The 26,066-nt window shown below is 42.1% G+C and overlaps 1 protein-coding gene across 1 annotated transcript in view; it reads left to right on the top strand.

Annotated features, from left to right (window-relative positions):
- The window catches only part of LOC141334806 (neuronal tyrosine-phosphorylated phosphoinositide-3-kinase adapter 1), a 44,078-nt gene that overhangs the window by 7,860 nt on the left and 10,152 nt on the right, over positions 1–26,066 (top strand). The window contains exons 2-5 of the mRNA XM_073840031.1: positions 11,001–11,398; positions 12,775–14,490; positions 14,586–14,810; positions 19,869–19,972. Coding sequence (XP_073696132.1) covers positions 11,001–11,398; positions 12,775–14,490; positions 14,586–14,810; positions 19,869–19,972 — 2,443 coding nt within the window. The remainder of the gene's footprint in view (positions 1–11,000; positions 11,399–12,774; positions 14,491–14,585; positions 14,811–19,868; positions 19,973–26,066) is intronic.

A 26,066-nucleotide genomic window follows, 5' to 3' on the forward strand; every position in this document is an offset into this window, starting at 1 on the left:
TATTAATTTTGTAATTGAAATTTTAAAGTAAAGTTTAAGTGAGCATTAGATGAACACAAAGGTAATTAAAATGTTAAAATTAGAGAACATGAAAATATATATGTGACCCTGGACCACAAAACCAGTCATAAGGTTAAATTTTACAAAACTGAGATATATACATCATATGAAAGCTCAATAAATAAGCTTTCTATTGATATATGGTTTGTTAGGATAGGACAATATTTGGCCGAGATACATCTATTTGAAAATCTGAAATCTGCAAAAAATCAAAATACTGAGAAAATCACCTTTAAAGTTGTCCAAATTAAGTTCTTAACAATGCATATTACTAATCAAAAATTACATTTTAATAGGTTTATAGTAGGAATTTTACAAAAAATCTTCATGGAACATGATCTTCACTTAATTTCCTAATGATTTTTGGCATAAAAGAAAAATCAATAATTTTGACCCATACAATGTATTTTTGGCTATTGCTACAAATATACCCCAGCGACTTAAGACTGGTTTTGTGGTCCAGGGTCACATATAAAAATGATCAGCTGATAACTTAAAATCTCTTAATATTAGCCTAAAATCAATATCATTTGATTCCAGCAGCTTAAAAAATCTAATATCTAATATATAAATAATATGGAATCAGTCCCTAGTAAAAAAGTAATAGATTTAACCCTTTATAGGGCACTCATTGAAATACTTGGAAATTCTAAAATTCAACCCCAGAGTGTTATTGAAGGTTATTACAAGACCTTTAAACATTTGTGACTTAAATTTTTTTTAAATGTTTTTATGTTTAAAATTAGGTAAATGAAGTGATCATATATGGTCACTTGCCGGTCTATGGTAACTTTTTCCCTCAAAAAATGTGTATACATTTTAATTATAAGGCATATAAATAAATACATAAAACATATATATATTCATAGAATATTTATTTAAGAACAATTTACACATAAAAAGAGAATATATATATATATATATATATATATATATATATATATATATATATATATATATATATTTATTATTTATTTATTTATGTATAAACACAAATCTTTACAGAATAAAAAATTATTTAGGAAATAAAAAATCTTGCTGTCTTCCTCGACAGAACCCTCGATGGGGTCAGCTGGCACAACAAAAACTGACCTCTATCCATAGAATTGTTGAGTGGACAGCTGCAAAAGAAAAGAAAAGGATTCTGAGTCAGTATCAAGCCATGTTGATTTGTTTGTGAAAGAAAAGTGCAGATCTACTAAAAACATATTATATTCACATAAATTGTAAATTTATAATAAGAAGTGAAAAAAATTGCACAAAGTACTGGTGGTACCACTTATTTTAGCAGAAATAATAAACACCAATCTATAGGTACTAAAACTGACCAAAATTACAATTTTTTCACTGTTTATTTCTGGATCATTTCAATAAATGGTGTAAGTTTGACACTGGGTTACTGTATCATGTTATACAAGCCTGTGCAATATTCAGTGGACAAAAAGCAGGCATAAAAACAGCCAAACTATCATTTGCTTTACTTTTACCTGAACCGGGCATATGTCTAAAAATAATCACTCTGTTGTGTTACCACAAACGGGCGTATGAACAAATATGATCGCACCATTTTTATACCACATCGTTCACTAATTTCTAGAAATCCGACGCAAACAACATCTATATCACCATATAACACAACTATTCAACTATATAATGTGTCAGTTTCATTGACTTACCGTTGTGCATTTCGATGCTTTTTCCGTTTTTGTGGGGAGAAGGTAGGAACGTAAATCAGCATTTTCTCATTCCGGAAGCACGCTGAAGTTTGAAACGCCCCGGGTAACTTCCGATTGGTCAGATGCCATGGTGTCGCTATCCGTGACGTAGACTAACATCCGTTGATTGGCTGGGACAAATCCATGTGCTTACACGATCTCATGCAAAGGAGGCAGACGTCTTTGAAAATGTTTGATTAAGTGATCAAATATGGTGCTTTGCCCGATAAAGGGTTAAAATGCATTTATTTTATACTAAGTATATTTCAAATCTAAAATGAAATCTATTAACATAGTTACTGACATATCACTTGAGACTTACTTATATAAATATTGTAATTAAACTTTATTTGGTGTACTACTTGTGCACAATGCACATATCTTAATATTAAGCCTAAAATATGTTTTAATGGATAAAGGATTGTATGGTCTTTAAATATCATCAGGCTTTAGATGCAACATATTTAAAGTGTACTTGCACAAGGTCCACTTTAGCACAATCAAATATACTTCAGTATATCTTTAGTTGGACTTAAGAACTACTTCCGCACAATTAAAGTGCATTAAGTACAAAATTAGTGGTTCTAATTTAGCAAACTTTAAATATACCAGTTTAGTATATTAAAAGTACAATTGCAGGGTATTTTTTTTCATTAAGAACACAATATGTAAATTATTTGTAGTATACTCAGCATGAAATAAATGTATTTTACATTGTAGTTTATTTATTTTCACTAGGGACATCATGCATCCCATATCCCAATATTCTTTTTTTGTTTTGCAAGTATTTTGTGTCCCTATTTAACATCATTCTGGGGACAAATTTGTACCAAAAGCCAGCTAAATCTGACAAAATCTCATTTTGGCATTGTCCTCATAAAAATAAAATGGTAAAAAAAAAAAGAAAAAAGAAAGAATTAGGAAGTTAAAAAAATAAATTAAAATCTATGGAGTATTCCTATTTGTGATTCTTGTGTTGAGACAACAAAACTAGTCATATATATACATAATCTCAAAGCTGAATAAATAAGCTTTACATTGATGTATGGGTTGTCCAAATGAAGTTCTTAGCCATGCATATTACTAACCAGAAATTAAGTTTTGATATATTTACGGTAGGAAATTTTCAAAATATCTAAATGGAACAAGACCTTTACTTAATATCCTAATGATTTTGGCATAAAAGAAATAAACGATAATTTTGACCCATACAGCGTATTGTTGGCTATTGCTACAAATATACCCGTGCTACTTAAGAGTGGTTTCATGGTCCAGGGTCACATTTGTCAGTAAGTAAATGTGTGTATGCCTGTAGCCTCATGTTTCACTCAAATTCCTTGTCTTAATTCATTTCTTCATCTTTGTTTTAAGACACCTCAAGTTTCTTATGTAAGTCTGTGTATTACCATATTCTGCACTGCTTTGTTTACATATTCAGCTTTTTTGAGTGTTTTTTTTCCTTCTGTAATTCCTCTCAGCTGGACAGGATTGAGTGCAACCTTTATGCCTTTTTGCATTACTCTCTCTCTCTCTCTCTCCCCCCATCCCTGTGTTTCTGGATGAAGAGGAGAATGCATTTAGATGATTGTCTCTGACACCTGTGCGAATAGACATCAAAGCGCTTTTCATCTGCTCTGTGTTCTACATTCATGACACACACAGAATCCACACCACATCCTGAGCTCAGACAAACACGCCTGCTTTTAGCGGCCTTTGTAAGAACTGCTCACACATGCGGACATACATGAGCTGTCACAACAAACATGCTTTTATACACAGTATCTTTAAGCAGTTATCTCGTTTCCTTCCACCTCTTTCTTTCCCCTTCACAGACGTAAAGAGATACACAAGAGGTCACCCACGCATGCTCGCTCTCTGTCTGGAGGATCTGTCCACTTCCTCTCTCGTCCTCCCACTCAATCCCTCCATCCTCCTCCTCTCTGCTGCTGAATGCAGATGATTCTCATTCATTTATCCATCTCTCCCTGTTCTCCTCTCTCTTTTGCCGCATTTTGCTGTCAATATTGAGTGGCAACAAATGAATGGATGAATCAAGTGAGACACGTTAGTAAACTGATTCTGCACACTAATGTGCCTTTAAACTCGAGACTCAGATAAAGCCATGAAAGAGCCACATGTTGTGCAGCCTAAAGCAAAACAACAGAAATAGAGCAGATATGAATTGCTTCAGTTCCCTGTACCTTTGAGCTTTCATTCTGCCGTGTGAAGCATCTTGTCAAATGAAACCGAACAACCTAAAATCCTCAGCTATGAGAGCAAACCTCATATGACTCACTGTCTGTTCCCTCTCATTTTGCTTTCAGGCCCAGATTTTCTTTGGCACAAATGGGTTACAAACTATAGCATTTATTTACTGCATTGATTAGCATAAAACTGTAGTATACACTACCATTTAAATGTTTTAGGTAGGTAGGTTATAAATTAATATAAAATGAACATAAATTAAAGGGATAGTTCACCCAAATATGAAAATTACCTGATGATTTACTTACCGAGTTATATTAAAAGTGTCCTGGCTCTTACAAGCATTATAATGGCAGTGAATGGCTGCTGAGATTTTGATGTTCATTAAAGTGCATCCATCATAAAAAGTACTCCACATGCCTTGGGGGGTTGATAAAGGCTTTCTAAAGTGAATTGATGTGCTTATATAAGAACAATATACATATTTAAAACTTTATAAATTGTAATCTCTAGCTTCCGCTAACTGTTGTATGTTGTATCTTCATGAGAAAGTGGCATTCCAGCAGATGATGTAGTACATAGTTGTAGCATAACCTCAGGTGAGAATATGCTAGTCTCGCAAGAACCAATTTTTATTAACAGCAAAGGTAAACTAGTCTCCTCTTGGCTCATATCGAAATCCTTTAACATTTTTCTTTACAGATCTTCGTTTTGTACTTTGTGACTGGTGTTTTGTTTTGCTTTCTCCACTGTACATCCGTGTTTGTCACTTCTCAACGGAGTAAGCGGAAGCTAGAGATTACGGTTTGAATATGCACATTTTACTTGCACAAATGCATCAGTTTGAGGATGAAGATGTGTAAATTTTTCTTATTTTGCCTAAATATATATATTTTTTCATTTAGTACTGCTGTTCAGAAGCTAAAGAGGATACTTACATCTTTCCCAATAGACAAAATAAGTTACATTTGTTTGAACCTTCTGTAATATTTGCATATGATTTCTTCAGTTGTCCTCAGTGTAAAAAGATGGATCTCAAAATCATACAGTCATTGTTGAAAAGTGTTCAAATACACAAAAATGCTGAAAAACCAAAGAATTTGTGGGACCTAAAGGATTTTTCTGAAAAACAGTGGACAGTTTAACTGTTCAGGACAAACAAGGGACTTATGAACAACTATCACTAAACAAAAAAAAAAAAAAAAAAAAAGCTGTGGATCATTCGTTCAACAACACAGTATTAGGAATCAAGCGTATGTAAACTTTTGAATGGGGTCATTTTTATCAATTCATCTATTATTTTCTCTTGTATGTAAACATCTTTTATGTGAAATACCTTATTCCGGTCAGTACTAAATAAAAAATAACATGCATTTATGATCCCTCTTATTTTAGTAAAATAATTGACATTTTGCAGATTGTGTAAGGTGTATGTAAACTTTTAACCTCAAATGTATGTCATATATTCAAAAAACAAAAAAAACGTACTTTTAATTGCAATAACATCTCACAATATTTCTGTAATTTTGATCAAATAAAAGCAGACTTGCTAAAGATATGAGACTTCTTTAAAAGCATCTAAAAATCTTACCAATCCCAAACCTTTGAACAGTAGAGTACCATCATCAAGGAAAGAACTAACACGAATGTACTGTAGTTACCACCCTGTTCTGGTGTAGAAAACATCCTAAAATAAACATCACACAATGAGACAAAATAATTAATTCCAGCTGTTCATTCTGACTATTTTACTATGCTATGTGCAGCATGTCCTTGATGGATTTTATGATAGGATGTTCAGAGTCATCAGATCTTTTTGTCCAGATTATACCTGGGCGACAGCTGTACTGTGAGATCTCCATGGCCAACTCATACGCTGTGTGCCCTGCCTGCGCATCATATCCTGTGGTGCTGTTCTTTTCTGTTAGTGTGTGTCACACTCTACTAGCTCAGCATCTTCTGTGCCTTCTGCCTGACAACAGAGACTCACACATGAACACTCACACACACTGATGAACAGTGTATTGATGAGTCGCCTCCATCTGGACCTTGTGCACATCAACCTTCATAAAGGTCAGAGGAGAGGGACACAGTGGTCTCTAGACAATGTTTACACATCTTAAAAGTTGACAGGAAGAAGTTCTGGAATTTCTAATAGGGCAGTTATGCAGTTGAAATTCAATAGTAGCTGTAATTGTTTCTCCTAGACAGCAATGGAATGAATGGAATCTTGTCTCCCTGGAACGTTTTTTGTTTGTTTGCTTGCTTGCTTTTTTAATTTCTCATCAGGTAATTTGGTCTTTAAAGTGTTTGTGGTTTATGGTATCCACATTGTTTATATCACTCGATGTTTTACATTACATTGTCTCATTTCTGTCTATTTTTATTCCTCCCAAGAAATATTAGAAGAACATCTAGGAAACACTTGATACTAAACTGAAACAGCACTGAGAACTCCATTAAGTCACATGAGCTATATAAAAAAGCAATATCTTTGTAATATCAGTATGCTTATAGTGGTTCTGTTAAATGGAAAACAATCTCCATCCCCAAATATCTCTAAATAATACTCTAACTTACCCCATCACCAAAAAACAGCTTTGGTGAATCATTTCCCTTTAATTGTGTATGAGTGTGTTTGTACTGATGGCAGCCCACTATTTACCACCCACAATATGCTGCTTAGCCACACCTGAATTAGCTTCTGTGAGTGAGTGTGTGTGTGTGTGTGTGTGTGTGTGTGTGTGTGTGTGTGTGTGTGTGTGTGTGTGTGTGTGTGTGTGTGTGTGTGTGTGTGTGTGTGTGTGTACCTGGTATTCATCACGTTGTGGGGACCAAATGTCCCCACAAGGATAGGAATACCAGTAGATTTTGACCTTGTGGGGACATTTCTCAGGTCCCCATGAGGAAACAGGCTTATAAATCATGCACAATGAGTTTTTTTGAGGAAGTAAAAGTGTGCACAATCTCCTGTGAGGGCTAGGTTTAGGTGTAGGGTAGGTGTAGGGCGATAGAAAGTACGGTTTGTACAGTATAAAAACCATTACGCCTATGGAATGTCCCCATAAAACATGTAAACCCAACGTGTGTGTGTGTGTGTGTGTGTGTGTGTGTGTGTGTGTGTGTGTGTGTGTGTGTGTGTGTGTGTGTGTGTGTGTGTGTGTGTGTGTGTACCTGGTATTCATCACGTTGTGGGGACCAAATGTCCCCACAAGGATAGTAATACCAGTAGATTTTGACCTTGTGGGGACATTTCTCAGGTCCCCATGAGAAAACAGGCTTATAAATCATGCACAATGAGTTTTTTTGAGGAAGTAAAAGTGTGCACAATCTCCTGTGAGGGCTAGGTTTAGGTGTAGGGTAGGTGTAGGGCCATAGAAAGTACGGTTTGTACAGTATAAAAACCATTACGCCTATGGAATGTCCCCATAAAACATGTAAACCCAACATGTGTGTGTGTGTGTGTGTGTGTGTGTGTGTGTGTGTGTGTGTGTGTGTGTGTGTGTGTGTGTGTGTGTGTGTGTGTGCATGCACACACATATGCCAGTGTGTGCTCTGAGTTTGTGGGTTTAGAGAGAAAAAAATCAGCAAACAATAAACAAATGACAGGCTAGTTGCCTTGGAAACGGGGAGAGCATGCTAGTAGATTCAGGAGAGTAAAAAAAGATACAGAGAAGGGATGAAGGGAGAAACACGGCCTGCGGACAAAGTCTTTTTTGTGGGGTGGGGGGGGAAGCAAGAGAGCAAAAGATCAGCTGATTAAACAATGTTTGCAAACATGTCATGAGGAAATATTAAAGGAATAGGGCAACTATTTTTGCATCAACCATCCCTAAGAATTCTGGACATAAAGTCATGATAAAGCAAAAGTAGCATCTGATGTATTTCCCAGTGTAACAGATAAATGTTGGGTGGGTACTTGATTCTATACATTGGTTGTTGATTGGATTTTGAACATGACAAGCATAATTTAAAAAAGATTAAACACATACATGGGTGTATATATAATTTTATACCGACTTTGTTATAATTGGAGATCGAGAAGAAGAAAAAGAAATAGGAAAAGAATAAGAAAGAAGGGAAGCTGAGGACAATAGAGAAGAAGAGAGGGATGAGAGGGATGGGAGGGTGAAGGAGGCTGTTGGGTCTCTCGCAGGCCGGCATGAACCGCTTCCTCTCTCATCATTCTTCCTGAACTTGTGTGTGTGTGTGTGTGTGTGTGTGTGTGTGTGTGTGTGTGTGTGTGTGTGTGTGTGTGTAGTCTGGTTTTGCTTAGATTGTGAGAACCAAATGTCCCCACAAGGATAGTAAAACTTGAAATTACCTACATTGTGGGAACCACAACAAAACAGCTTAAAGGGATAGTTCACCTAAAAATGAAAGTTCTGTCAGTAAATACTCACCCTCATGTTGTTCCAAACCCGTAAGACCTTTGTATATCTTCAGAACACAAATTAAAGGGTTAGTTCACCTAAAAATAAAAAATAGCCCATTATTTTCTCACCCTCAAGGCATCCTAGGTGTATATGACTTCCTTCTTTTATATTAAAAATTGTTCTGGTTCCTCCAAACTTTATAATGGCAATGGGCGGGCGTTTCTCTTCATTAGTCCAAAACAAGTCCAATAAAGCGCATTCATCCATAATAAAAAGTGTCTCACATGGATCCAGGGGGTAAATAAAATCCTCCTGTAGTGAATCAATGTGATTTTGTAAGTAAACACGTAACGTAACGATCACTTTAATCTAGCTCAGTTGTACACACTTCACTTTGGGCGGATGACGTAGGACGTATGCGTTGCACATGCGCCTGACTTGCAAAACCCAACTTTTGTTTACAGGAGCAAAAGACGCAACGTTTCCTTACTTTAGCAAAGGAAAACCAGTCTCCTCTTGGCATATATCAAATTCCTCTGATTTTTTTCTTTACAAATCCTTTTATACAACACTTTTATATTTCTAATTTGTGAAACATTGTTTTGTTTTGCTCTCTCCTCTGCACTTCCGTCAGCGTCGACGTCCTACGTCATTTGCCCAGATATATGACTTACTTCTTTACTTCTGAAATCAGTCACTTGTTCACAGAGTGGCTTCCGTGTACAACTGTTAGCGCAAGCTAGAGAAAAGTGATTATTGCGTTTTAAATATGGATATTTTTTATACAAAAATCGAATTCAATACAGGAGGCCTTTATTCACCCCCTGGAGCCACGTGAGGCACTTTATATTATAGATGGATGCACTTTATTGGACTTGCTTTGTACTGTTAAAGAGAAACACCAACCCATTGCCATTATTAAGCTTGGAGGGGCCTGAACAATTTTTAATATAACTCCGATTGGATTTATCTGAAAGAAGTAAGTCATATACACCTAGGATGCCTTTAGGGTGAGTAAATAATGGGCTAATTTTCAGTTTTTGAATGAACTAACCCATTAAGATATTTTCGATTAAATCCGAGAGCTTTCTGACTTTGCATAGACAGCAGCGCAACTACCACGTTGCAGGCCCTGAAAGGTAGTAAGGGCATCGTTAAAATAGTCCATGTGACATCAGTGGTCCAAACGTAATGTTATGAAGCTACGAGATTACTTTGTGCACAAAAAAAAGACTTTATTTAACAATTTCTTCCCTTCCCGGTCAGTCTTCGGCATGCATTCTAGAAAGTAACATGACTCATGCGTGTAATGCTACATAAAAAAGTACTCACAAACATGTCTGAAGACTTGCAATTTTTTGCCCTGCCTTACTCATTTGAACCAGAATATACAGATGATGAAGAGAGATAGCTTCTCATCAAAATTTCTGTCCAATTAAATGCTCCGAAGAATCCGAAGAGTCCCGCCCCCTACACTATAAACAGACTGTGAAGCTGCGGCTGAAATCAGTCACTTGTTCACAGAATTTTTATTTTCTGTACAGTGAATGGCAAAGAGTGCACTATATAGGGGATAGGGAATGATTCAGACAGTGTAAATATGCTTTCCGTTGGGGCAAATGTAGTGTGGTTTCATGTTGTGTCATGCGAACTGTCTGCTCTGGTCTGGAGACATGATAGCACAGAGCAGATCATATCTGCAAGTCGGTGCAGACCACAAAACGTATCAGACCCATTTGAATTCTGCACAGAATGCTATATTTTATAGCGACCCTGTCAAATGCGGCTTTACCGAGTTCAACGGCTCTGGCCCAAGTTGTAAAATAAATGAAATGCTTATGGATATTTAAAAAAAAGGGTGTGGGACTGCTGTATGTGCCCCACCCTGTTTTCCTGTTTCAGTTGAAATTGCGTCAACACAGAATAACTCTGCATGTTTCAAAGTACTTTAGTGGACCTTTAGTGAACCCCTGATGTCACATGGACTGTTTTATCAATGTCTTTTCTACCTTTCTGGAACTTGACCGTGGTAGTTGCGTTGCTGTCTATGCAGGGTCGGAAAGCACTCAGATTTCATCAAAAATATCTTAATTTGTGTTGTGAAGATGAACGAAGGTCTTAGGGGTTTGCAGTGACATGAGGGTGAGTAATTATTGACAGAATCTCCATTTTGGGTGAATTATCCCGTTAATAAGCATATCAAATAACAGAATTGTATTTAAAAACATCTGTGAGTGTTGGTTTAGGGCTAAAAGACAAAAATGATTAACTCAGTATGAAACTAAACTCGGTAGAAAGTCCCCATCATAACTGAGAGATGTGTGTGTTTTATGTGTGTAGGTATTGGTCTGTGTGACTGTGCAGTAGTAGGAGGGATGTTTAAACTCCGGAAATGAGCAGAGGAGAGTGTACAACGGGGGCTGTAGAGACAAAAATGAAATTGACTGTGAGCTATTAATAGAGCCTTTATCAGTAGAATTGAGGAGAGAACGAGAGAAAAGAGGAGAATGTGGGAGGCCTACAGCAAAATGAGAAACAAATGTATTATTCTAATCTGATAAAGAATCTTTCTACAGAGAAATCATTCCTTTTTCCTCAATTTCTGATTCCATCTCTCATTCTCTGATCTTCCCATCTCGCATAGCTCCAATTATAAAGATGCCTCCTCTGCGACGGTTGGGAAAGTTCGGGATCTGGCGTCATTTCGGCGCCATTTCCGAATGGGATTTATGACGATGCCGGCGTCCCAGGACCTGTCGCCTCACTCTTGTGCGGCCGCCATGGCCCCACGCTCTCAATCCTGCCATGCTGTGGGCACCGGTGAGGGAGAGGAGATGGAGAACGGATATTATCCAGACTCAGACCCCCAAAACCAGTCAAATCCCTCCCGCTGTCCCCCAGCCAAGCCTAAACGCCACCCCAATACTCGTCTCAGCTCCACACCCCAGCAGGAGCATCCTTCCCGGGGGGTTCACGCACCACCTGACACTCCGCCACCTCCACCTCCCAATCACCCACCCAAACACCCAGAGAAGCGGAATGGTAAGTGGGAAGACTTCCAAACTTTTAAAACTTTGACATGCAAAGTTTTAGTCTTATCAAAATCATTTGTATGCACATGTTAAAATTAGAGATGTGAATCCATTTTAAAAAATGATTCTTGACCTGGGATAATTCTTGCGTAGAGGCAGGTCTCATAAACTGGTGTATTTCTGATGCTTTGGATGTAGATAAGGAGCCGTCTGACTCATGTAATATGACTAATTTTAGTTCTGAAAAACTAAATATCTGCTTGATACTAAATGCATCAAACAAAATGATTTTAAAAGATTTGTTGCCACGAATCTTGAACTCAAACTCTAAAGTCTAATTCTTAAGTATAAGCGATTATAATTCATGACTATTGAACCATCCATTCCCTGAAAGTATATCTGTTAGTCATTTATATACTTTTTAATGAATTGTTATACAATTGCTTTAAATCAAAGATAACTTTAATTGTTCTCTGTACAGTGTAATTTAGGCCTTTATTTTGAAAGATAATTACAGTACTTAATGAGTGTTATTTTTCAAGTCAGGAAATTATTATATTTAAAAAAAATATATGAAAGCAGCTTCTCTTTTAATTCAGTATTATTTTGATACATTATGAAAACAGAAAAGGTGTAAAAAAGCCACACATAATGGCATTGTGTTGTTTACCCTAGTAGCAAAGAGCAATTAGGCTTTTTTAGACACAGTGAGAAATCTCAGTTATTTGTTATTTGATAATTGCTTTGGACTGAATAATTAATTCAGTGCGGTTAAAGAAATATATGTTGCAAACATTAACATTTCAGTATCTAAAATACTATATTCATACAGTATTAATTTAAAAACAGTGTGTGGGTGAAAAATTGTCCACACTAATCGCAGAAAATCATTTTTCATTGCAATGTATTTCTACTGATGTCTAAAACTTAGAGAAATATCAAACAGATTAGTGTTATGTGTACAGAGTGATTTGCAAGCCATTTGATTGAAATTTATCTTAGACTCATTCCAGAATGAGCTGTGATAAAAGAGTAAAAATACAGTGTTTAGTTTTAATAAAGGCCTTCTGAAGTGTAAGAAAAATATCCATATTTATAACTATAAACTGTGATCTCTAGGTTCCACTAACTGACACATATGCGATCTTGAGAGAGTGGCAATCCATCGGAAGATGAAGGATGTACGCATGTTTTTAGAGTCATATAGACCTAGGATGGCTTCATTTTTGGGTGAACTATCTTTACTTTAATAAAGTAAAAAGGGTTAATTTTGATTTAATGGAACCATAAAGCTAACCTGACCTGTGGTCTCTATAAAACTTCTTCTCTCTTTGCCTCTGTGTCACTCTTTTTTCACCTTTTGTCTGCTTTTTTTTTGTTAAACAGCAATGAAGAAATCTGATTCAGGTGAAATGTCAGGACGGAAGGTTCCTCCCTTGAAACCCAAGCGGAGTCCAAGCACACAGCTTTCCTTTGACCCCCCGCCACCTCGGGTCCCACCCCCGACCACACCTCTTCCCTTTCAGAGCTCTGAACCTTCTCCACGGGGTGAGGGGGGAGATGACGAGCCGGTTTACATCGAAATGGTGGGCCAGGTGTTTACGCGAGAGACTCATAGCGCCCCTACTCCTCACCCGCTCACGCCCTCTGCCACCACGCCTGATTCTGACTCAGACCAAGGAGAGGCCATTTACGAAGAGATGAAGTACCCCCTACCAGACGACGCAGCTCGAGAAGCCCACCGCCGATTGGCACTCAAACACGAGCGTATCAAGTCCTCTAAAGCGTACCACTCCTCCATCATCTCATCCTCCTCATCTTCCACCTCCTCCTCACTCCCACGCCCCTCGTCCTCCTCTCCAGCCTGTTCCTCCTCCAAGCCTAAAGCAGCTGTCTCCATCTCTCACTCCTCTCCTCTGCCTTCGTCCTGCTCTTCTGCATCCTCCACTCCTGTACCTCAAGCCCTCTCCTCTTCACCACATCCTCCCCGTGCTCCCACACCCTTCCTGCTGCCAGGGTCTAAGGCTGAACATGAGCCCAGCTCCAGTAAGATCCCAGCACCCTTTCCAAACTTGCTCCAGCACAAGCCTCCACTCCTGGCGTTTCCCCAGCCGGCTGCTGCCTCCAGCGGGGTAGGGGCTCAACACAAGACCAGCTCGGCCAAGATCAGCGTGCAATCAGCCTCCAGTCTGCCAGCATCTGTTAGCACCTCCTCCAGCACGAGCTCCACCAGCACTTCCAAAGAGTCCTCTGGAGTTGAGAAGGAACGGGAGAAGGAGAGGAGGGATGGACAATTGGGGCCGGCACCAGGACTCAGAGCCCGCAGTCATTCCACTCCTCTTCCTCCATCGTCAAAGTCCTCCTCTCCATATTCTCACCACCATCATCACCACCACCCTCACCACAGGCCTTCCCACTATCACCATTACCGCAAGCCTGAGAAAGAGTCCTCATCATCGAGTAAAGGGTCAGGACAGTCCTCAACCCAGACGCAAACACCTAAGGAGGGCAAGTCTGTCAGCTTCTTGCTCAAGTCAGAGAAATCTGACAGAGAAAGGGACCGAGAGAGGGATCGTGAACGAGATCGAGACCGAGACCGAGACCGAGACTTGAGCACGCCATCATCCAGTCATTCTGATACCTCTGCCTCAAACGCATACACACACACTTCTCAAACCGGCACGAGCACCACGCCAACCCCAAGTCAACCATCATCATCCACAGCAGCCACGCCAACTTCCACCTCTTCTTCTTCCTCTCAGCGCCCTCCGTCTCGCTCTCACATGCACCGGTCGCACACCCCGCACTTGTCTCATGGCCTTCCTGCTTACAAACCTCCCCCTTCTGACAGCCCCCTGCTCTGGACCTATCCCTCAGTTGGCTTCCGCCGCCCACCCGCCTATGATAGCCTGCGTGGGGGCTCACAGTTGCCATCCTTGCACACAGATCCCACTAAAACTGGATCCGCAGCCCAGGCATTGCAGGCCAAGGCCGGGTTCATTCCCTGGGAGAGTGCAGCTGCCTTAGGGCTCACCGAAGAACAGGTTTACTGGCCCATGCACCGAAAATTATCATTCAGTCATGGGAGCAGAGACACTGAGAGTGAGTAATAGTGGAATTAGTAATTAGGGATGATTATTGAGGAAATGGTACTATCATAGATGTTTAACTGTGTTTCTCTTTCTAATGCTTTGTAGAGGAAGATGGAGGTGCATGGAATGGCAGTGCAGATGCTCTATTGAGGAGAGAGCGGGATGACCTAGGAGCCATGCGGAGTGGCGGACACTCTGGAATACCTGTGCGGGCAACAGGGAGACACAGCGAGAGTTTGGCTGGGGCAGATGGACCACCAGGGTTGAGAGGACTAATACGGGCGGGACTGCCCTTACCCTGCCAAACCTTCCCAGCGTGCCGCAATGGAGGTGAGATCCAATTTAAATGACATTAGAAAAGGCTTTTTGCCATGACCTCAGTAGTTAAAACTCTGGATATAGATCGAGAGTATTTAGGTTAGAGATTTATAGACCAATGTTCATAAACAACTTATTGAAAAGCTCAGTTATTTAAAGGAATAGTTCACCCAAAAATGAAACTTTTGTCATTAATTAGTCACCCTTGTTACAAAGCCATAAGACCTTCATTCAGAGCACAAATTAAAATATTTTTTAAGAAATCCAAGAGCTTTCTGCAATGCATAGACAGCAATGCAGCTTCCATGTTCAAGGCCCAGAAAGGTAGTTAGGACATCGATAAAATATGTCCATATGACATCAGTGGTGAACACGCGGCAAATACTGACACAGAAGAGAAGAAATTTTGTTTTCTTTGTGCACAAAAAGTATTGAACCACTGATGTCACATGGCTAATTTAAAGATGTCCTTACTACCTTTCTTGGCCTTGAACGTAATAGTTATGTTCCTGTGTATGCAGGGTCAGAAAGCTCTCGGATTTCATTAAAAATATTTTAATTTGTGTTCTGAAGATAAACAGTCTTACAGAAATTAATGACAGAAATATTATTTTTGAGTGAACTATCCCTTTAAGAGCTATACGTTGATGTCAAATCATTCTGCTGTGAACAGTGTGCATTGATTTGTTTAGAAAGCATCAAATGATTGGATAGCTATAATATCATTAAAAATATAGGAAGAAAATGACTTTAAACCTAATAAAACCACAATGAAATAAAATCACAAAAATCATGCAGCACAATTAGTTAAGTAATACACAATGTTAGCTAGAAACAGCCAAAAATATGTTATCCTAGCTAACTAGCTGCAGTAACTGTCACGTTATGGAACATGAATTACTGGAAATTTCAGAAATGATAATTGCATGCCATGATACATTCAGGAGGGAAGTCACTAAGTACTTAAGCCACTTTGACTGTAGTATTGCAGCACGTATCATGCATTTATTCACATACCACCCGCAGTAGAACTTAACCAATCACTGTATACATTACACTGTGCAATGCACATTTGAATAAAGTCAGTGTCATTTTTTACAATGCAAACGCACCTGCTTTCAATGCAAATGAGGCTCATTATAGAATACAACGCATTCATGGATGTCAACGCTATTTGCCTGGCGCAATTAATGTTGCGCTATTAGTGGAAAGTAGGGTGGAAAGCATGTTGAATTTCATTAATATCTGTCGAAACAGTTTGCCTGCTGCTTCTATTCATCAAGGCAGCATAGGGCTGGGCGATAAAACGATATATATCGCGATAGACAAGAGATCGATATCAATAAAACATGTGTTCGATAAAACGTTCGATATTTTGTATTCTTCGTCGGCCCGCCCAGCCCCCCTTTAGCGTTCAGTTCATAGCGCCAGATCACAATAGAAGTTAAGGTTATCTTTCCTACAGAACGGGTCCATGTTGTTGTATTAAACAAACTAAATAGCCTTATGTTATTAATCTTATTTACACGATGGTATTTGATTTCTGTCTCTACATGATCGTGCGTTTACAATGTCTCCTCACAGACGTGAAGGCGGACTCCATTCATAAAAACGGACTTTACTATAGGGCAGAATGCCGCGGAATTCGTCGATTTTTGGACCAATAAATCAAAAGTTGGTCTGTTAATTCAGATCGCGATATGGACTAGTGTCTGTGAAAACTGAAATGCAAAAAGACCGTTTCAATAAGAATCCTGCATGTTCCGTTTGCCTCTATTCATGGGTACCAAAGACGTCACTTCCGCTATGCTCGCCGCCATGTTTGTGTCCGATATGACAACAGACACAGCGCATCTCAATGAGATTTAATAATAAATTGAAATAAGAAATTACTTTTTACTACTACTTCCCACACTGTGTATTTGACTTGATTGTATGTTTAGGACAAAAAGTGTAAATTGTTGTGAACGTAGTCGCTCGATGAAGGCTTTAAGACCTTGAAGAATCCTCTGCCGGCTGGTCACTAACTTACTTCACAGCGAACGGGACTCGCGCTGACGGCCACAGTCCGCGCTTAGATGTCGGCAAATTAGTTTTGGCGAATGCAAAAAAATGAGATTATTGAGCATAAGCGCAACATCCAGCAAGCCAAGAAAACATAAAATATACCTGAGGGAAGACGTCTTTCACGTCTTGTGTATTCCTAAAACTGGATCTCATTATTGAAGCACAAATTCAAGCACCAAAAGCATGAGATTTCTTTATTTAAAATATGCATTTTTATTCATTCAAGCTATATGGCTGCAATAACATTTTAGTTTAATTTAGTTTATTACACCACTTGTGCAGCCAGTCACAATTCACAATGGTACCATTTACTTGGGACGATGGTTTGTGTGTAACTTGTGTGCCATTTTTGTATGACAAATCATTTTTAGAGTAATTGTACATAAATAGTTTTAGCAAAACAAATATGATTATTTTTGAGAACCCTTTTACATGTATATACTTTACTGCAGGCGTTGCAATGACGAACGCTATGTAGTACAATAGTTTAGCGTTTATTATTTAATTTTCATAATTCACTAAACACCGCATAATCTAAAACACCTTCAACTATAAAACACTCTTGCTCTTAAGCCAAATGAAAACAAATAATTTACGGCATCTGGATGTACTGTAAGTCACTATTCTCTGCATTAGCACTGTTTTGAACTTGCTCTTTGAATGCTTTCTTGTTTACTAAATCTTTGGATTTACGAGTTGATCGGTTCAAAATGATGTAATCGCAAAAAAATGTTTCTTTTCATTTTAAGGCATTATTTTCGTTATAATGTACTGATTCACAATCTTAGTCAATATTTAATTATTATTCCAGTACTCTTATTGTGCCGAAAAAAAAAACCCTGCTTTGGAAAGCACCTGCGTGAATGACACCGGTACGCTATATGCATACCGACCCACTTCGAGCACTGCTGAGATCTAATAAAACTGTTGTTAGTTTTTTTTTTTTCTGATGACTGTTTTTACAGCTAACTGAACAACATATCCCGGGCATATTGTATACTTGTTGTGAACAGTCTGGGAGTTTTGTTGATCTTCCTCTGGTAGTTGCGGCTGCTGTGACCATAGACTGAAACAGGTAGCGCGGACACAAAAATGGCGGCGATAAACTACAGTGACGTCACATGGAACCTATGGATATGTATGAATGGAGGAGACGCGTTTTATTTTCACTACACGCATACTGCACACGTGACGCTCCCGCTAATTTTTGGCCTTTGCATCTCACATGAACAGACAAAATCCAATAAATACATCTCCAAAGCTGCTGTGAGTGTCACTTTTTGTCAATTTTACCGTTTCATTAGTGAAACTAGCATCATTCATACTGTATTACACACTGAAACTTCACGGCAACCTGTCAAAATAAAAGTACGGTTTAACATAACAGAGTCTTGTATTACTTTGTACAGTATAATGTAGGTGTTTATATGTTCACATTTAAATAATTTACATAAAACAATATATGATAAAAAATAAAATAAAGAGTCAATTGTTGAAAAAAATACTATTATTATTAAACCTTTTTTTAACTGAATATAATTTTTCTTCTATGTATTAATTTTAACAGTAAAGCTCCGTTTATTTTTATTTTTAAAAATAAATCTGTGATTTTGCTTTCATTTGATTATCAGAAAAATTAAAACAAGAATTTCTGAAAAAAAAGATTGTAAGGCCCTATTGTTCAAAATGTTGAAAGTTTTGGACTTATTTTTTCACTTAAATAAATATTTTTGTTATTACACAAAGTATAGGATAAAGTACCGGGAAAGAAGTAATGTTGGCTACTGGCAACCAGCAATCTGTGCAGAAAAAAATATAATCAGCCAAGTACTTTGCAACAACCTCTGACCTGTGGTCAAGCCGTACTTCTGGGCCATACATTAGCTTGACCATTCACTTCATCGACAATGAATGGGGTTTGAATTGAGGATTAAGAGATAATTAAGTGTATATTGTGACTTTAGACTTATGTTTACATTTTAATTATTTGAGTTTTCCATGGTTGTTGACATTTCTGTCTCAATAACTGAGGGGATTATGATCAGAGGCAGGTTAAGTTTAAAATAAAAATGCTTGAGTGTAATATATTTTTCTCCTGGTCCTTATTTTAAATGGGTCATAAAAATATCAATAATTATCGATATCGACCGATATGAAACACTGATATCGTGATATAGTTTTCAGCCATATCGCCCAGCCCTAAGGCAGCAATGATCCATCAAATGATGATCAAATAAATGTAGTTTTAGTTGAGCCCCCTTTTTTGCTTTTTAAAGACTGATTTAGGTGGCTGGATTGCAGGGGTGGCGTGATGCCGTGCAGTTACTGCATGCAGGTCAAACATCATAGTGTAGTGCATACCATCCTCCACAACCTAAGAAACTGCACCATGCAAATTTCACCAGTGCTAATTTTTGTCTGTGTTTGCTCTATTACCCTATTTGCATAATTTCTTTAAATCAACAATGTTATCAGCCGGCACAATTCCTTTTTTGTGATCTTCCTAATAACCTTTTTATTACTGCTTTGTCTCCTGCAAGATAGCAATAGGAACTTGTTTGTTTTAGGCTATGCGACATGCTATTTCCATCATTATTTTAGAATTTACTAGTGCTGGGCAACGAATAATTGCATCAAAAGCATCCAAAATAAAAGTTTTGTTTATTTAATATATGTGTGTGTGTACTGTTTTTATGTTTAAAGACACACACATACAGTATATATTTTGAAAATATTTACATAGTATATATGTATATTCATATAATTTATATTATATATAAATATATTTAATATATAAACATAATATATTTTTCTCAAATACATGCATGTGTGTATTTATATATACATAATAAATATACACAGCACACATACATATATTATGTATACAAAAACTTTTATTTTGGATGCTATTAATCACAATTAATCGTTAGATTACACTAGATTTTCAAAAAATTGACACAATGAAATTTTTTCAAAACAGTAACTTGCTGTGATCTTTTATAGAGTTGGGTCGCCTTGGCAGGTCTTCCTCCACATCAGGAGTAAGACAAGTGGGTGGTGACGTTCAAAGGCAGAGCAGCCTGCCGGCCAGAGAAGCACTCAGCCAGGTAACACATGCCAGCACTATTAAAGCTGTCACTGAATTCACATAAACACACACTCAGAGAGTTTTTATACACCTGCAGTGTTATTGTTTCCTCAGCCCTGTTTAAACACACACTCATCCAGGTAAAACAGTGATCACATTAGGATTTGAGCTTATAAAATTACTTTGGACCTGCAGCCCTTTTTCTGTGGAACACCAAGGAAGGTATTTTGAGCAATGTTTTAACTGGTATTGTTCAAACAATGAAAGTGATGGTAGAGACATAACATTTCAGAATTTTGGGGTGAACATTCCTTTAAATAATGTTACTTTATATAGCTTAAAATGTTTAAATGTATTTGTATAGGTGCTGTCAAATCACAGTTAATCGCATCCAAAGTAAAAGTCTGTTTACCAGTCAAACGCTTTTGGACAGTTAATTTTTAATGTTTTTTTAAAGAAGTCTCTTCTGCTCACCAATCCTACATTTATTTGATCCAAAATACAGCAAAAAACAGTAATATTGTGAAATATTTAAACTATTTAAAATAACTGCTTTCTATTTGAATATATTTTAAAATGTAATTTATTCTTGTGATCAAAGCTAAATTTTTAGCATCATTACTCCAGTCTTCAGTGTCACATGATCATTGGGGCAGCCGTGGCCTAATGGTTAGAGAGTCGGACTTGTAACCCAAAGGTTGCAGGTTCGAGTCTCAGGTCCGGCAGGGATTGTAGGTGGGGGGAGTGAATGTACAGCACTCTCTCCACCCTCAATACCACGACTGAGGTAAGTCCCTTGAGCAAGGCACCGATCCCCCAACTGCTCCCTGGGTGCCGCAGCAATGGCTGCCCACTGCTCCGGGTGTGTGTTCATGGTGTGTGTGTTCACTACTGTGTGTGTGCACTTGGATGGGTTAAATGCAGAGCACAAATTCCTTGTATGGGTCACCATACTTGGCCTCACTTCACCCCCTTTCCCTTTCCCTTTCCCTTTGTAATATGCTGATTTGCTGTTCAAGAAACATTTATTATTATTATTATCAATATTTAAAACAGTTGAGTACATTTTTTCAGGATTCTTTTATGAATAGAAAGATCCAAAGATCAGCATTTATCTGAAACCTAACAGACGTTTTCAACATAATAGTAATAAATGTTCCCCTTCAGTCGAATCACTTCGACGTTACATGGGATCTCGCCTGAGAGACCGATCATCTCTGAGCCTTATATAAAAAGGCCAATTGCAAATTGGCGAGTGGACGTGCGCGTCGGCCACTCCCCCGTACATACGGGTATATAAGATGGCGGCGCGCATCACTCAAACAGACTTTCGCTTTCAGAGTCTTCATGCTCAAGCCTTCCCTTCTCCAGAAGAAGAATCTTCAAAGAGAAAGACTTCACGTTCCTGCTGCTGCTGTTCTTCTCTGCTGGCGTGCGCCGATCGAATAAGAAACAAAGCTTTACTGAAAGAGTGAATTTCTCGGCGCCGCCAGCGGGGTCCCGCGGGCGGCCGTTTTCACGGCCATAAAAGCCTCCTGCTTTCCAGCGAGCAAGCCCCATTGAGTGCACAGTGGTGCCGCGGTTTCCTCCCTGGGCAGACCGGGACTAAAAGAGCAATTTCTCACGGCTGTGTAAAGACGTTCTTTTCAGAATGGCTTTCCGGCCGTGCGCTTCTGGGTGTGGCAGTTTCCTCACCTCACTGGACGGACATGAAAGCTGCTTCACATGTCTGGGCATCGAACATGCTGAGGCAGCTTTCACGGATGGTTCATGCATTCATTGCGAAAGCATGACCATGGGAATGCTGAGGACTCGCCGCTCGCTCGCGGGCAGGCCCCCCTTCGCGCCCCACGGCCTGCGGAGTTTTTCCGCCGCTGTGGCGAGGCACGAGGGGGAATTTCGAGTCACGGTGCCGAACGTTCCGCCGGCTCCAAAAGCCATGCGGAATTCCGCCCGCCAGCATACCCCCGTCGAGATGCCAAAGCAGTACGCCTCCCCGCCAGCCGGGCTGGGCGTCTCCTTTGGCGCTCCACAGGAGGAAGAGATGTCTGACGCTGCGTCAGAGGGAGAGTCAGGGAGTGAGGACGCTCTTCCGGCGGCGCGGCGCCCCTCCGCGGTTGCTGCCCCGTCGGAGGCAGACTCCGAGCTCTCGGCTATGCTCCTCCGAGCCGCCAGGGGGATCGGCCTGGAGGTTACTCCATCGGCCTCGGCCGATCCTTCTCGGCTGGGCGACTGGTTCCTGGGGACGGCTCCGGCGGCATCGCCTCGCCCTCCCCCGGTGCCATTCTTCCCGGAGGTGCACGAGGAGCTGGTTAAGACCTGGCGGGCGCCCTTTTCATCTCGCCCGCTGCCCAGCTCCTCTCCCCTCGCCACCCTTGATGGCGGGGCGGCCAGGGGGTATGCGTCGGTTCCCCAGGTCGAGCGCGCTATGGCGGTGCAACTTTGCCCGCGTGGCGCTGCCACCTGGCGGGGCCGGCCGCGTCTCCCGTCCAAGGCGTGTGAGCGCTCGTCCGCCCTTGCGGGCCGCGCTTTTCACGCTGCAGGCCAGGCCGCCTCGGCCCTGCATGCGATGGCGACCCTGCAGGTCTACCAGGCCAAGGGGTTGAAACAGCTGCACGAGGGTGGTCCTGACCAAGGTACGATGCAGGAACTCCGCGCTGCCACCGACTTCGCCCTTCGTGCGACGAAGGTCGCGGCGCGGGCCCTTGGTCAGGTGATGTCCACGGCTGTGGTCCAGGAGCGACACCTGTGGCTCTCTCTGGCCCAGATGGCAGATGCCGACAAAGCACGCTTTCTCGACGCTCCCATCTCCAGAGGGGCCTATTCGGCGACTCTGTCGAGGACTTTGCCCAACAGTTCTCGGCAGCCCAGAGACAGACGGAGGCGTTTCACATCCTGCCCCGCCGCGATGCTTCCATCCCGCCGCCGGAGGCACCGCCTCCGCCTGCACGTCGCCGAGGGCGCCCCCCTGCGGCCGCAACATCTACGGCTCGCCCCCCTGCGGAGGCCCACGACGCCAGGTCAGCGAGAAGGGCCCGCAAGCGCAGAGCCAGCCGCAGGAGAGTGGCGCCGCCCGCGGCACAAGGACTGGCCCGATACACTCGCAAGAAAACTGCGAAACGTCCCTGACGCGGGCCTCCAGAGGTGTTTGAGACTGCTCCTTAGGGGATGCTAACATCTACGCTCCCCGATCCCGGTGGAGGGCCGGGAGCCACTGTGTGCTTCAATGCTGCCGTCGGCCAACGGTCGACGGTACCCACATTTTCTCAAAAAGAGCAAATTTCTCACCTCTGGCTTCGGCCTCGAGTTTCCTTCCTGAGCAGCACTTACACTCCTCGGAACCAGACTCGCGGCTGGTCTTCGCCAGCGCGGGATCCAGGGAAGAAGGTAAGCACTGCTTAGTGCAGTTAGACACTTCCCCAGGACGCTCATCCTTCTGGGTTCTGTCCCCTTCCCTGTCTCCCCTTAGGCTGCCCCACCACGGTCACGTCGGTCAACGTTCCCTTGATACCACTACGCTGGTTGATACGGACGGTACGGCCCGGCCCCAGGGGTCCGCCCAGACTCAGAGGTACCCCTTACATTCTTATTCGGGCAGGCGTGCCTCTGTTCTGCCTGCGGAGGTCGCGTTCCTACAGGCGAAGGACGCGATCCAGCCTGCCCCTCCCCCGGGACGAGGTCGGGATCTCTCAGTCCCGACTTCACGTGTCCAGTTAAGTGTGGTGGGTTAATATCCGCCCTGGATGGAGCTCTGTCCCGATCCCTTCTCAGGCTGTCGGCACACTCGCTCACGACGAAGCACATACAGGTATGTTTCCGTCTCCAGGGCTGGGTTGCAGCCATCTGCCTGAAGGGCACCCGCTGTCGCGTCTCGATTTCCCCCCGACACACACCCCCTCGGCGGTCTGCTCTGGGGGTCGAGCTCTTCAGCGTGAGGTGCTTCCATTTGGCAAGTCCCCCTCCTTCCTGCCTTTTTTAGGCCATGGGAGCTCCCCTGTTCCCTCTTCGGCAGACAGGAGTTCGCATCATCAACCGTCTCTTCGGCTGGTGCTTTGTATAGCCCACTCGTGAGTTCCGTTGTGCGAACATAGGGACCTGGTGCTTCGGCACCCCCGCCATCTGGTCCTTCAGGCCAGCCGAGGGGATTCGTTTCCTCGGTTAGGGAGCCGACTCGGTCCAACAAGACAGCCCGCCTTGCTACAATAGAGCGCGCAGTCAGTGCTGTAGTCTTTGAGTTAATCAGACTCAATACAGTGGTCCCTCTCAAAATCAGAGGCTCCTGGGGCACATGACAGCTCTAGCCGCTAAGAGCTGCTAAGCTTGTTTTATGTGAGACCGCTTCAGCACGATCGAGTCCCATGATGGGCATGGCATCTCGGCTCACTCCGGACTGGCGTTTTCCCGCAGTATGGCCGACAAGCCAGCTCGTGGCTTACCACGGGTTGGGTTGCCATGTACGATGGAGGCTTACAACCTCCCCATCTGCTCCCATGGAGTCCAATGTGGCAGATTTTGCTACTTGCCATTCTCTTGAAGCAGGAAAACTCAACCGTGCAGTCTATCGGCTCTCACGGCAGTCCACCCACCTGCAGGATGGTGACTCCACCCCGTGACGCAGCTAGTTGGAGTATATCGGTAGGCCAGCCACATCCGCTCGTCTTCCGATTCCTCTCATTGCCAGCTGCCTCTTTCAGAGTAACGCCGGCACACAGCTGACCTCCGGGGCCCAAGTACGCCCTTCCCCAGCGAGCCTCCTTGCACAGACGCTGTGCAAGTCCAGGGAGGACGAGGAGTAGTCTGTTGGTTGCGCTACAAGGATGGCCCACCCGGACTCATGTCTTAGTAACCTCTCCCTCGCGGCAGTCCCTCCCTGTAGGGCACGAAAAGGTTGACACCCCAGACCTCTCCGGCCTTCACAGGCCGTGATACAACTATCACTCGGTACCGAGCTCCCTTGACCAGGCAGGCTTACGCACTGAGATGAGGTCTATTTGCTGACATTCCTCTCGCTAAAAAGAGAGGACCCACAGAGATACACGATTGCAGTAATGCTTCCCTTCCTGCAGGAGAGTTTGAGCGCAGGCTGTCCCCTCGACACTCCAAGTATATGCCGCGGCTTCGCCGCATATCACATGCAGTAGATGGAGCAAAGTAGGTAAGCATTCTCTGGTCGTGAGGTTTCACAGAGGTGCCCAGAACGCACCCCATACCCTCTTGGGACCTTCCCGTCGCCTTCAGAGCCGTGGGACGCTCCTATTGAGCCATTGGCCTCAGTAGAGCTAACATTCCAGTCATCAAGACAGCGCTCCTGACCGCCCTGGCTCCCGTTAAGAGGGCAGGAGACCTACAAGTTTTCTCTGTCAAGTAACACCTCATACCCTCTGGGACCCCCCCGTCGCCTTTCAGGGCCACGGGTTGCTCCTTAAGAGCCATGGGCCTCAGTCGAGTTAGAATTCCTGTCATTAAGACAGCACTCCTGACTGCCCTGGCTTCCTTTAAGAGGGTGGGGTACCGACAAGCTCAGGTTCCTCGGAGGTGCTTAGCAAAAATAACACCTCATACCTCTTGGACCTCCCCGTCGCCTTTCAGGGCTGCGGGTCGCTCCATCGGAGCCACTGGCCTCAGTCGAGCTAAAATTCCTGTCATTAAGACAGCGTTCCTGACTGCCCTGGCTCCCATTAAGAGGGCCTACATGCGTCTCTGCCAGCAAAGTGTGTCGAGAAATTCGGGCCCGGCGTCTTCCACGTTACCGTCGAGACCCCGGCCCAAGGTTCCCACCACGCCTTTCCGCGATCAGGTGGTGAACCTGCAAGCTCTGCCCCGGAGGAGGCAGACCCAGCCTTGCGATGTTGTGTCGTTAAATATGTGAAACTTGAATCACTCGGCACTTCAGCCGCACCAGCAGCTTCATCTGCCTCGGGATTCAGCAGAAAGGGAATGCTCCCCGAACTGAGGTTGGCTAACTGGGTGGTAGATGCCTTCTCCCTGTTATACTCAGGGACAGCCGTGATCCTTGGTTCATGGCACCTCACCAGCAGATGTAAAAACCGGAAGCTGCGGGCTGGGCGACACCCCACCTTCGCTTGGTTCTACAACCTTGCGTAGAGGCCGTT

This window comes from Garra rufa, chromosome 5, assembly GCF_049309525.1.
Source record: "Garra rufa chromosome 5, GarRuf1.0, whole genome shotgun sequence".
NCBI classification, from domain to species: Eukaryota; Metazoa; Chordata; class Actinopteri; order Cypriniformes; family Cyprinidae; genus Garra; species Garra rufa.